The sequence below is a fragment of the Opisthocomus hoazin genome, chromosome 11 (assembly GCF_030867145.1).
Source record: "Opisthocomus hoazin isolate bOpiHoa1 chromosome 11, bOpiHoa1.hap1, whole genome shotgun sequence".
Lineage (NCBI taxonomy): Eukaryota > Metazoa > Chordata > Aves > Opisthocomiformes > Opisthocomidae > Opisthocomus > Opisthocomus hoazin.
Window position 1 is genome coordinate 18000819 of NC_134424.1, and position 14304 is coordinate 18015122.

The window sequence follows — 14304 nt, forward strand, 5'->3', positions numbered from 1 at the left end:
GAAGAATAAGCAGAGCGCACGAAGCAACAGTTGTTCAAATAACGACATCTGTTGCATCGATCTTACCAGCCCACCTCCGTGGCTGTCCCCGCTGGCGCGCGATGCCGAGCAGCACTGGCACGCGGCCGCGGTTTCCCTGCTACTTCGGCTGTGCCATAAACGCCTGGGAGCTGCAGCGAGAAAAGGAAACGCTCTCACTTCTCTGACTTGGAGAGCACACGGCCAAAACGCACTGTGCAGTGCCTCCGCACCCCACGTCAACGCTCCTCTGTTCTGATCTGCACCAAAGCAAGGGTTCAGGAATGCAAAGAGAGTTACCTAAAAGACAGGGCAAGGACCAAACTAGGTTGTCTGCTCCCCCCCTTGCATGAACAGCCACCAAGCACCGTGCCTCAAACGTGCGCCTGACCTATTTACTTGTGGCCCAGGAATGTTCTTCTAAGCTTTCCTAGCTGCTGCTGAACATCAGGTGTTCCACACACGTACTCTGACCTGGACGCTTACACTGGTTAAAGATTTACCTAATGCTTTTTACACACAAAATTTATGCTTCAGACATGAACCTGGAAATGTAACTTGAAGGGCTTATGCCTCGTGTTACTCCACATCCCATGCTTTAAAATAGATTGTTCCCCCAAAATACCTCTTCAAGGGTTTTCAGCTCCACGCGGCTCCTATCAGCCCTCCTGAAAACTGTGGCAGACAGCACGACGCTGCCTCCTGACACACGCTATTCACAAGCCTTCACGTTTCTCGCAAGCAGACAGCGCTCTGTGAAGGCAAGTAACAGATTTACCTTAAGTCCTACATATTTACAGATGTTTAAAGACAGCATTAAGCAAATCAGTTTCATCCCACTCCTATGCATTTTCTGCACCCAGTATAAAATCAGCTTGAGACAACTGAAGCACAGCCAAGGAATGCGTGCGAAGGAGCACACAAGTACAATCTGTCGGAACACCAAGTAAGGAAACAAGAACTTTACAAGGCTGACCTGTTTATGAAACATCTTGCGGACCTTCATGTTACTCAGAAAAAGCAAAGCCAGCTCTTTTTAAATTTTTGACTTGATGGGATAGTGAAACTTTTACAAAACCATCCAGAACAAGGTTTGCTTCGGATTGTATCAGGCAGCTCCCTATGTTCAAAAAAAGCAATAAACTACCTCGATTCATAGGTTCTGTCCTCAGCTCCTGTATGTTAGCTTCAGCATCCTGTAAAACATAAAGTCTTTTACCTTAGAAGAAGGCTTAGAGAAATAGGATTCCTGCATTTGAGGGAACTGTATACAACCCAACCAAGCTCTTAACATGAAGCCCGTGCAAGTGGTATTTACGTGGTCTGCATTTACCTTTTCTGCACATAATGGAACATGCCATACAGTTTTCCCCGCACTTTTGTAAGATGGAAACTTGCTGATCGTAAGCAGCAGTATTTATCGTTATATTAACACCACAGCCATCAGTACTAGTTTAAGTATCTTTTTTAATTTTCTTACAACCACTTAAAACTGTAATATACCACAAACTTATGTACACTATTTACAGACAAAACAAGGAAAATATCCATCCAAAATATTTTTTAAAAAATCCTCTGATTAAATTGTTACACCTGCTCAAACAATGGTGGGACTTCATAGGCATATTTTCTTGTGCATGTTTCTCTTCCACGTAGTACTTCAGTCTCACTGCATATATATATTTTTTTTTAAAGTTAAAGAAAGATAAAACAACAAGCAGAAGGGACACAACACAATATGCATTTAAATCTTTGTTTAAGAACAAGCAGCTAATTAAAAAAGGCAAAATACAGGAAAAGTGCATCAGTTCCAATGAGTTAGTAATAAGAAAGAGGCCCACAGGTGGAGAGCAGGTACCCTTTAGGGTACAGTCTCCTGGAAGGCCTCTGATTGTCTACAAAGATTATTTAAAATTTATTTTAAAAAGAAATAATAAAAAAAAGGAAATGAAAAGAGGAGAGGAGAAACATGACACCTCCAGAATTTTTTTTTCCACGAGGTTTCTTGGAAACTGGTGCTCAACAACTTCCAGAGTGGCCAAGAATTCATTAGTGCCCCGACTTCATTGTTCATTCACACGACTTGAGTGAGCCGTCCCCGTGTCTCGAGCAGAAGGCCTGTTCCTCTGGAACTGTGCAAGGCTAGAGGACTTCCACAGGCTCTGTGCCCACGTTTGTGCTAAGTCAGTTAGACCTGCTGCCTCTGAATTTTGTCAGCGCAAGACCTGCTCGCTTCCATGGCTTAAAGCTGAGCCAAACACCGCTGGCTTTGCACCTAACAGAGTAACTTTGTCTTCTCATCAAAAAGTCCATTTATATGTCTGGTGCATTTCAGAACAACAAATGTGACGTTGAGGAAGCTAGAAATGACCATGGAGACAAAGTGTCACTAACCTTAACTCATTTTTGCTATATTTCATACAGATTATTATTATTTTTTTTAGAAAAACGTGTAACAATAAATGAGGCTTGTTTTATCTGGTGTTCCCAAGTCCCATGCTAATCCTTCACCCAAAAGGCTGCCTTCGAAAACAAGGCTACATGCATGCTTGGGAAAGGTCGGCAGCACTCTGAAATGTGGGTTCAGCACACAATCCCTTTAAAACAGAGCCTTCAGCCAACGTTTGAAGTCTCCTGACAGAGCCTATGTCTTTGTGCTTAGTTACTTTTAGGTAATTTGAGCTCACAGTAGGCAGTAACCAGTCTGCCACTATGTGACAGGACTGGTTAAGGAGTAGCTTTGTGTAAGATCATCGTATTTTTGGCTTTCTGGTAAGGCTACTTCATCTAGTAACTTCTCCTCTAACAACAGATTTGGTCCAAAGGTATACAATCTCCAATTTGAGCTTGATAGTTTTGAAGCGTATTCCATTACATTCAAAAAATCTCACAAGCCTCTTTGCCTTTTGCTACCCACGTACCAAGTCTTTGTACTTTATACAGCGGAATGGAGTGCTCAGTCCAATCAACTGTAAATAGATATACATTTCTGTGGACCTAGCAGCTAAATACTCCTTCCCTCCTTTAAAGCATCATTGGAATCAAGAACAACCACTAGAAAATCCTAAAACAACAACAAAATACTGCTGAAAGTTGTGACAAGAGAAAGTAATCCTAACAACCACTCCTGAACTCTGTATGTACCGTTTCCATTAATCCCAGGAGAAACTGCGAACACTCCTGGAGTTCTATACAACACACAAAAGAATCTGCCTTTTATTTCATTCCTCAAAGAGCAACTTTCAGAAATGTTTAGCATTAGAAAAAAGTAGTCTTCATTCACCAAGATCAGTGCTGTACCTTCTCATCTTCTGGAAGGATTACTTTCAGTTTAGGATGGACTACGAGCTGCTTGTGCTTTAGGGGATAATTCTACCACATTATCCTTCCATGACATTTCTGGAGGTCAAATACTTCTCTATTATGGACTCCTTATATTGGTGCGGAAAGCACGCTATAGTAACTCAGCAAAATCGTTCTGCCTAACAGGGCTAAGCTTAGCTCAGCACAAGGGCCATACAGAGGCACCACCATGCTTCTAAAGCTATGATGTGCAAAACCAAGACTGTACAATGCATATGAAAATAAGACAAGCAAAAATACAAACCCTCAATGGGTCAGCCAAGGGAAATCTCCCTTTACCATCCACATAAACACTACATGAGGCCCAATGGAGGGCTCGTTTTCTTGTACTGAAGACATTTGTGCAAGACACCACTGCCTTTTCTCCTGGACTCCTGCTTTGTCGTATCTTATGGTGAATGGATGTGGTAGAGGACAGCACAAATCCCTGAAGCCTAAATTACTGCAGTCCCAGCAACTCATGCTGGTGAAACATCGGTACCGCCTAAAGCCAAGATTCAGCCATCGGCTACCCAAAATCCAGTTTTGAAGAAACAGAGCAACTAAAGCAGCACGTGAGCTGATTTCAAGTCATGTTGGAATAAGATGAACAAATGTAAGTGCAGTTGTGTCATCTGGCACACATAGAGAAAGAGGAACTTGAAGCAGAGTCAAGTGGAAACTCCATCCTTCAAGATAAAGCCCCAATTATCCCTTTTAAATCCAGCAATAAAACAGAGTGCATTTTTTTCCAGGAAACAGAGTGTACAGTACCCATGTGCAGCATAAAAACATTTCACAAATAATGAAAACATCCCTTTTGAAAATCTCAACAAAAATAGATCCCATTGGGACCAGACAGTCAGTGCCTCCCAAAACAAGGCAGAAAAACCCAGCCTATAAAACATGCCAAAGGTGATCAGTAAGTATCCCACTAACCTCTGAAACTGCTGACTGCTTTATTTACTGAGAAAAAGAGGTATGACATTTGTATTTAAAACCTTAGGTGCCACGTTAACAGGTTCACTAAATTACCCTTTAAGCTCTGTTCTCTCCTGAGAGCTACTTAAAAAGACATCTATCTATTCACGGGGAAAGGCGGAAGCAACGTCTCTTGGCTATGCAGGTCAATTCTGCTGGGCATCAGTGCAATAGAATTCTGGAAACCCTGAAGAATGACAAATATGATCCAAAAGCATCATCTTCCAGCCCAGAAGTTCTCTGTTGCTCAAATTTCTCAAGACAAGATGCTGACAGCAAAGCAGCAATGTTTCAAAAATTTTTTCAGGCCTAATGGCTTATCACTGAGCTTGTCCTAAGGGAATGGAGTACAGGCCTATGACCTAAGCACAACATGAAGAGCCCAAATGTCCATTTATTGGCCACATATCTGGTGTGAAGAAGAAGGACCACTTTGATTTCAAATTAATTATGTTTTCAGACTCTGCTTACAACTTGGGAGAAAAAATTGTCCTAGCTACACACTGCCCTCCCTCACCCACTCAAGAATACTCAGCTAGTAAACACTCTGTCTGACATTTACGTTTCAACTCTGGAATGAAAAAAAAATATCTGATTTTAGAACTTCTATAAATAGTTCTGCGTTGACTAGGCGTTTATTCTAAGGGGCAAAAGCAATAAACCCCAGTTATTTAGCTTTGATTACTGTGAACAGTTTTCATTGGAGGTCACTCCCCCTCCACACCTATGTGACAGGTACAGACAGGTTGTGCAAACTCAGCTCTTAGTTTACAGACGACCTCCTTGCTCAATTCTACAGCTCACAGCACCAGAATACTGATCACATTAGGCCTAAGAGATGCTTGAATCAATCCATTTGACCAGAGCAGCCAGTGTTTATCAGAAACCAGCAAATGCATCTTTCCTAAACAAATGCCTGCAGTGAGCACCTTCCTACCTCAAATGCCTTAGTATGCCAAGGGCTTTCTGCAAAAATGTGTGTGCATAGGAGATAAAGGACCACGGCTGCATACATAAAGCTCCTGCCTGTGCTCCTCCAAGTACCCCGAGAACAGGCAGAGTGAATGAATGCAAGCCTTCTGAAACCTAATGCTCATTTGATGCAGATCTTGAGCCGGATGCAAGTTTCCCCACATCTTTAACGGAAAGTAAGGTAAAGCTTGTTGCTTGAAATGTAAACCACAGGTCTACAGCAAGTGGCTGATTGGGTTTTCTTACCCCAGAAAATTAAAATCAGCAGTTCATCCTACTGTGGGTCTATTGATGGAACTAGATGTCCCTCTGGTCCTTTTCTCTAAAAATCCCATGCCAACCCCCCACGTTCTCATCAGGTCTGATCCTGAGCAGCTGTAAATAGTTAAAAATACAAAGTCATGCTCCTAAGATAGTTTCCAGTATGCAAACACTGGCACAGCTAAGTTGCAGTCCTCTACTGATTGAAGTTTTCTTAGTGTATTCTCTAAAAAGATGTTCAGGTAGCAAAGCAATAGTCTGCTGACAGGCTCTGTGTACATGGCCCAATTGTTCAGTATACGAAAAAGGAAATAACTTCACACAATTAAAAAGAAAAAAAAAAAAGAATTTTTTTTCTGACAACCGAAACATAGAAGACACAGAGGCACTTTCTCTTTCCTTCCTTTTTTCCTACAGCCCATCTGTAAGAGAAGTGCAAAATAATTAAGTTTTCTGACATCTGAGAAAAAGGTAACATCCAGGTTAAGCCTACACAGGCTTCAGGTAAAGCTTTGGAACAGCAGCTCTGTATGCTGATACTGGTTTGTACTCTTGACATGCCTACAGAAGAGAGACTCCTGTGCAGCTACAGACGATTTGTCCAGAAGAAGTAGTTCCCTCCCTTTTTAGTTCATCGCTTCTACTGTTCAGGCTACAGAGGTAGTAAAAACAAACCCAAACAAAACAAAAACCCAACAACAATAAAACAAAAAAAAGGCAAAATAAACAAGAAAAAAAACCAAACAACAAAAGGAACCACACTCTCTGCTATACTGTACATTCAGAACCCTGTGGCCACGTTCTTCTCCTAACAATGAACAAATTCATTAAAAAACTCAACATTAACACATGAATGTGCAACAAGCACATTCCAAAGCCAGTGCTGTGGTAAAGCAAGTGTTCGTCCACAGGGAAGGACGGGGATTCTGTGAATCATCACGAACTGACAAAGGTTATTTCTGGCAGCCTACATGCTAACGTAAACAGGATCCGCTTCTCCTTTTAAAGTTCTGTGCCAACAGAACTATTCAAATGTCATTTCCCACCACAGAAGACTTTTCTGTAATCATTAAAAATACATTAAAAAAAGGGAACCATAGAGCAAGAGACTATTGCGTTCCCGAGCTGGCAGCTGGTAGAGTAGCCCCTGTGTTTGCATTGGCATTTTGCTCCAGATGTTGTCTTCCTTTTGTCAAAGTGAAAAACTGAGGCTGACAGATGCTCTGAGGTCACCAGGGCCTCAGTTTAACTTCATTTGGCTTTCCTTGCTAGCGAGAAAGGAGCGTGCTTTTGTACTTGTGCTTCAAAGGTCCACTTCAACTTGGTTGCTCCTCAGTTAGCAAACTGCTGGTAAAAGGCAAGTTTGACCCTCTCAATGTGATGGCAAAGTTTAATCGCTGGCCCAAGCTTCAAGTCCATACACTCCTGAACAGTGGGCAGGGTCAGCAGCAGCAGTGCCTGGCCATCAATCTCCTGTCAGAAGACAAAAACTCCATAGTGACTTTGCATTTTATTTTCTCTGCTCCTTCAGCCTTGACGTGCTGTAATTTCAGATTCATGATTGTTTGTGAATTAGAACGTTCTCTCATGCACCTCCAGGCAGCTTAAAAGAAAAATAATTTAGAAAATCTCTCTTTCTTACAACAAATTAACTAGTTTCTTAAAATGTCAGCTCAAATTCATTGGATAAGCGACAGAACCTCATGAGATGTTACTTTTGAAAAAGAAATCTGGTAACAGAAACCAAGAAAATTTAATGCAGAAAGTCACTTTACCTAACCTCTGCATCTTTCTCGAGAAACAGAGGTTCTACAAGGAAAAGTATGTATTCTGGAACATCTATCATAAACCATACTCATCACCAGTTCCGGTACTATGGTTTTGATAGGTGATGTTTTTTTAAGGCAAATTTTAACCAAGATGGAAGAACAATGTTAACGTGACTCATGTTTGTTCTCTAGTTGTCATACTTCAACACAAAAATTCTCACTTGTGCAGCTGTACAAGACGCTGATACCTGCAGTTCAGTCTGCAGAATGAGAAACATTTACCATTTGGAAAAGTCAACACAAGCGGCAAAACTGTATCTCCTAGAAAACAGGCTCCCGCCTTCACGCTGCTTTGTTGTAGGCATTCTCTAGGGTTTCAGGATTCAGTGCCTCACAGAGCAGAACGTCCTCCACTGAGTACTAAGAAACCTGAAAAATTCTGGCTATTCCCTTAACCCTCCTCTCCCAAACTGCAGAATGTTGTGCGTGCATTTGTTTCCTCAAAATCCTATCATAAAATTTGCACTAGCTTCTTTTTGTGATTCATTAAAGGACAAGAAGCAAAGTAACAGATTCAACATTTTAGCAGACTGAAAATCATACCTGATCAAGGAAAATTCTCGCCAGTGGTGCACAGTCAGTGGATTTGAGGAATCGTACAACGTCAGCCACGCTCCATTCCAGAGGGTTACTGTCCAGCTGCAGCTTTTCAGCAACTTCCATCTTGATGTCCTAGACCGGCCACCCAGCACAAAAAGAATTCCCAAAATATTACATATGCAACGGACCAACACTCCCCTCTGCTCCCCACACTCAAACATTCAGCTACTAAATAAAGCTCTACCGAGAGCTCAAATTTCTTGGTCAGCCGAGCCGTACAGAGTAGCATTGTGCTGAGGGTGGAGGCTGTAACATCATTATAGCCAGTACGCAGGGATCTAAAACCAGGATTTGGTCGACGCCACGTCACTGCTCAGGTTGAACCAAGAGGAACGCTAACAGCTTGGAAATGAAAAGTTCACTGTTCTGTCTACAGCTTTCTGTTTAGTCTTTATTACAGTCCTGCAATACAACTGCAATAAAAATCATGGGTTTTCACTGTTCTGTAGTGTCTTCACAATGCCCTTTATGGGGTAACAGAGTATTTTATGAGAACACATGTACGATGGTTAATACTCCCAAGATATTTGTGCTTGCCCAACAGCAAGCAAGCTAGATCACGAATCTACATTCAAAGTTACCTTTGGTGAAGGAGGTTTATTTTCATCATCAGAAAAGGAAAAGGTCCTGAGCTTCCTCTTCCGCTTGTCTCGGTCCTGAGCCAGGGAATGAGACAGTTCACTCTGTGTAGGAGACGATGACAGTGATTTCTTCTCCGATACCTCTGATTCCTCCAGTAATTCATCCTGGTGCTCTGAGGTACTATCCTCAGTGAGAGATTCTTCATCTACCTCGTCCTGGTCATCCTCCTCTTCTGCCCCACTGCCCTGAAGAGGTAGGGGAAAACACAGTGATGAAATCTAAAAAAAGGGAAGTTTAGGACAAAAGCTACATTTGCCATCCATATGTCAGCTGTAACATGAGGTTACAAGGAACTAGCAGTTTGTTGTTTCAAATGTAGCTGGCCAAAGATCACAAACCGTATCTATTAAAGTTGCTGGCAGTCTCATACCTGGGGAGATCCAGCTGGAGTGTTATCCACTGAAGTAGAAGAACGTTTTTTCTTATGAACAAAAAAATGTTTTCGCCTCTTCCGTCTTTTATTTGGTTTCTTCATGGCTACTTCCAGGTTACTGTGGCCACCTGGAGGCCTACCTATCCGCTTGTTTTTCCGCTTTCCATAATAGTGTGCTACCAGGACAGAAGAAAGGAGCACCATGTTGAAATACACCTTCAACGTCACTAGTTATGTTTGTCCATCATAAGGAGTGGAAAATCAGTAGAAGGACATTTCCCAATAGAAATCCCAACTCTGTAAAACTTCAAAATGAGTATGTCTATATTTTCCTCTTCAATTTGGTTTAAGGAAGAAGAGTTACTAATCAATGTTATTTTCCCTGCATAAAGATTTACTTCCTCTATCTCTGAGAAGCCCGTAATGATCAGATTTTATACAAAAATAATCAGCCACAGAATTGGTCCAAGTTAATTGTGCTTTTTGTGATGTTTTGTAGTTTTTAAACATTGCCTCAATGTACTGTTTGTTCTCACAGTGCCAAATGCTTAAAGTTAGTTTAAAAAAAACCCCTAAAAATCTAAATTTTGTTCCACAACAAATTGGTGAAAGCAATTACAATGCTACTTAAATTACAATTTAGAGACAGCTCTTTTCCCAAAAGTTGTCTTAAGATAAAAGTTTTAAGCACACAAGTTAATTCATGGTACTACCACTTAACATAGTTATTTTTTTTCTCCCCTACACATTGGCACATGGATATTTTGTAGGCCTGTGTATGTAGTGCTCAAGCTGCTCCTTGTGTAAGCAAAGCAATGTATTTTGGATTCCTTCTGGAGCCAAAGCCAGAAGACCCCAAGCCCCACTTTGGTTTGAGACCAGCAGCCCACTCACTGTATTTAGTCTTTGTCAGGACAGAGCAGTTCTCTGAACACTTATCCAGCACCATCTGAGGGCCGAAGAGGTTTGGGCAACATTCCAGCTTGATGCATGTTTTTCTACAGAAATCTGCCACCCGATCTGCTGTCCTCACAACTTCCACAGTTGCACGGTAGCTCTTCCCTTTGTACCTAACATTGAAAATGTGGTCATAATTCAGGAATACTCTAGTTACAAGGATAAAATTACTTCATTGAGAGGTAAGAATATTGTTTTGAGATCAAACCCCAGGAAAATGTGAGCAATGAGGAACTTTACTGGCTGACAAGCCCAGCAAACAGATAGCCCTGACTCTTATGACAGATGCTCAAGCAAAGAAACAAAGCCAGCACCAGAGAGATGCCCGCAGTACCAAACACAGCAACACTGCCCTGCCAGTGACTATAAAATACCATCTGAGTGGACTCTGCCAGAGTTTAGATGTTTTGTTTTCTTTCTTCACAGATGGTTTGTTCTTTCTTTGTTTTCATGGGACTGCAGAAGTGTCCACCGTCATGTGGACAGCTGGTCCCTAAAGCCAAGATGGAGTGCACCAATTCATCTGATAAAGGCAACAGCAGACAGCTGCTAGCGAGCCGTTCTACGCACGTACTATGGCAAACAAATGAACGACGGTCACATTTCCAATCAGCTTTCATCTGCTGAACAATTCGTCAGGACAGTGACTTGCCATGACTCCACCTACTGCTCCTGTTTGATTTAAATTAAGAAAAGATTTTTTTATGTTCACCAGCCTTGCCGTGACATTGACAGAGCCTCACTGTGAAGGATCTGCCCAAGTCATTCATCACTTCTGCTTTGTTCTCCCAGCACAGCTACTGGCATGTGCTGATATTTATTAGGAATGTCTCAGGCCTGCAAGCATCTAGTTAATGCACTGAAAAAAAGAGCTATATCATCATAGTCCAGATATCCCTGGCATCACTACTATGACAAAAGAAAGTACACAGCAACTTCCGCAAAACCAAAACAAAATACTATTTTTCCTCTATTCTTCAGCTACATCTTCTGTTTACATTAACCTTTCATATGATCTTTCTATTGCCCAAATCCAGAGCAATCCTTCAACACACGGAAAGGTGTCTTTTTACACATGAAACTGATCCAACAGAAGAATTACTGACATGTTTAAAACCATGTAGGAAGTGTGCTATGGCACACTGGGAAAATCTAATCTCTAGTATGCGAACACAACGACCTAATTACAAGACCATCACTGGACTACAAACCAATATCTGGATTTATGAAGTATATGCAAATATGATCACTGCTTTTTTTGTAGCCAGAAAATAATCTTGCAAAGAAGCGCCAACCCCAAAAGCTCAGCAGGAAAACTAGCGAGTACTTTGGATAGGCTGCTGCAGAAATAATTCTATGTCACGCCATTGTAGATCACTGCTATAACTTAATTTCAGGGGAATCTTCTTCACTGAGAAATTTGTATGGAAATGCCATGGAAGTCTGAGAAGCTTCCTAAGCAGTATGTGCTTCTGCTTTAAAATACTGACAACTACCTTCAGGTGAACTAATCTTAAACCTCATATGCAGGTCTGCTAGTGTATATGCTATGTTGTACCAGCACTACACCCTTCTTACTTCACCACTAGCCGCTTACATGCAAGAAGCAGAGCACACGTGGCATATTAAGGAGCACTAAAATCATATGCACTTCACCAGACATTCATAAAGAAACTTAAAAACAATTTGGAAATTTAATCTGTCAGCATCTTGATATGCTATAAGCAATTTGTCCTTCTCTGAAATGTGAGAAGTTAAAGCATAGACTGCACAGAACATTGTTACTGGGATCAACCAAGTGGGGAACAGGACAAGAATTTACTTGGCTTTTAGGGTCTCTCCATGCCCATGCCATGCAGCCTCTTCATCCAACTGCAGTTCTCGTAGGACACGGCTAGGTTTGTAAGCTGCATTGATCAATAAAGTGAGAACCTACAGTGAGGGAGGGAAGGAAATATGTTTAAGTTCTTTTGTACAATGAATCTGTTGTAAAGTGCCAGGGTAGAATAGGAAATTATTTCTATTCATCCACATTATCTCGTATCAAAGCACTCACTCACAGCAGAATTTCAGATACCGCCCAACACTGCCAAAATGAAAACTGACAGCAGTCGACACTTTGGGCCTTGCCAAACCTTCAGAATTTGTCTGCAGAGTCACGAGTGTTATCTAGCAATTTCCAAGTCATTGCCCTTGAATTACATGCCACTAAATTAAACCCCAGGGCTGAATACTACACAACTTGCATAACCTTGGGTAAATCTGAGCGATTATCTTAAGAGATTGTTTGACATATGAAGGTGTGCCAAAAAACACTGCAGGATTTTGCTGCCTGCCAACACACTACTTGCTACAAAATCATACTGCAAAATGTTCGGCTCTCCTCTGTTTTGCTTTCTTGAACCACGGTAAGGCCTGTACTATAGCAAAATGAGAATTTCTCTGGTGCTGTAAGGTAACTCAAAGTCGTGAATAGCCTGAAGTTAATGTGGGATAGTACAAAATGTGCATTTAGAATGTATTTTTTATTTTCAGTAGGTGCTTATTCCAAACCATTCCCAAATCTGGTGCATCAGAACCATGACATAACAAACTTGCAGCTTCAGTCCTATTAATGCAGCAGTCCAGAGGTCTACAGTCCAAAAGCAGAAGATTCAATATAATGCAAGTACCAAACTCAATCTCGGATTCATACACTGAGCAAGAGCTGTAATTGAAATGAATACAACTAAGCATAGTGGTTGAACTTTTAGGAACGCTCAGCATCTGTACACCAGCAGGATTTGTGCATACTTCGTGCTTTCAGGCAGTGAAGCAGGTTAAACCTTCAAGGTTAAATGAAGCTGCATAGAATTTCACACTTGCTCTTCTCGAGTGCTGCAAAGCTTACATCAGAGTACCGAAACTTGCAGAAAGGATGAAGTGCTTTTCTGTATGCAAAAATGGAACTTTTTCAATAATCAGCTTGAGTCCTGTCAGCCGGACTCTTATTTTACAGCATGTCTGCCAAAAAGTCTTTTTTAAGGTCTCTCCCAGTTATGATATGTGGCAGGGAAGGTAAAAATTCCAGAGATGAGCCAACTGCTGCATTTAAAGCTATCGTTTCAGGAGAGCTCAAGTGTGCACATACAGTTATGCCCTGGGAAACTTACAGCCTCTCAGGTCAGATAACTGCCACCCCATGACCTTCTTGGAGATCTCAGAAAAATAATAATTGCATTAAAGTATCTGTAAATCTGCTGTGAAACACCTTCTGGAGAAGAGGCTCTTTGGCATTAAAGAATGGCTTCTTCCCCCCTTAAAGCAAAACCACACTTTCATCTCATCTTTCCAAATCGTACCCAACTTATAAAACACAGTGAATTCTTTTAATTTTCCAATTATTGAAAATAGTTTGTAATTTCTACTGCGAAAAACTGCATTTCCTCTGTTCTAATATCAACAGTGCAAGTTGTAAAGAAATTCTGGGATTATCTGAAGCTAAATTCTGCTAATTAAAATTGAAGCATTTATTACAGCTATAAAATGATACTAACTCCTCTGACTGTCATAATTACAGGTTACTCTGTTTTAATCTAAAATAAAGTTTAGCAGTAGAAGGCTGACTGTAACTCAGATAAATGAGATGCTTTCACTCTGTCCAGCCATTCATAAAACAGCCCATGATTTATAACTATCTTATACAAAAAACCCTCTTCACTCATTATCAGCTTAAATTTATTAATTACCCATCTCTAATTAGAGTGACACTCTAGCGTTTACGATACACTGCTATGTGCAGGTCCACTACGTACAACCACCTCACCTCTTTCAGAACTAGAACACAGTTCCCAGGTCCCACAGACTGAGGAAGCTCTGCAATCCTGCCTTTGTTAAGGTAAGGCCCTGAGAAGCACCGGTGATTGAAGTAGATCTTTGGGCAGCAGTACTTTCCATTAATTACCACTGAGAAATGAGAAAGCAAAGATTTAAATCACACGCTACAACCTCCCCAGCAAAGAATGACTTCTTGCAATATGTAGAATTTTGCCTGCTGTAAAAAAAGAGGGGGGAAAAGTCTTGAACAACATGAATTTGGGGCAGTTTCAGTGTCACATTTGCAATAACAGCACCAGTTATTCGACATTGCCAAAATATTTTTCACACTTCATATGCATGCTTGCAAATTGCCAAGCTATAGGAAATAAAGTTGGTCATTTATCAGAAAAGAAACATTTCTTCCTGGCTAGTCTGATGCTGCATGATGTTACACCAGTGGTCACAGGCAAGAAGATGACAACCCCAACTTTTTGGTAGCAGAAGCACTTCCTACACAGCAATTATGGATAC

At 41.2% G+C, this 14304-nt stretch overlaps 1 protein-coding gene across 2 annotated transcripts in view; it reads right to left on the reverse strand.

The window, feature by feature from the left end:
- Positions 1–1503: 1503 nt before the first annotated feature.
- SFMBT1 (Scm like with four mbt domains 1) overlaps positions 1504–14304 on the reverse strand; it is an 81921-nt gene continuing 69120 nt past the window's right edge. For both annotated transcript variants that reach the window (XM_075432831.1, XM_075432830.1), the window contains 7 exons: positions 13781–13920; positions 11798–11907; positions 9913–10088; positions 9016–9194; positions 8585–8830; positions 7947–8075; positions 1504–7047 (listed from right to left, as the gene is read on the reverse strand). In XM_075432831.1, coding sequence (XP_075288946.1) covers positions 6907–7047; positions 7947–8075; positions 8585–8830; positions 9016–9194; positions 9913–10088; positions 11798–11907; positions 13781–13920 — 1121 coding nt within the window. In that variant the 3' untranslated portion in view covers positions 1504–6906. The remainder of the gene's footprint in view (positions 7048–7946; positions 8076–8584; positions 8831–9015; positions 9195–9912; positions 10089–11797; positions 11908–13780; positions 13921–14304) is intronic.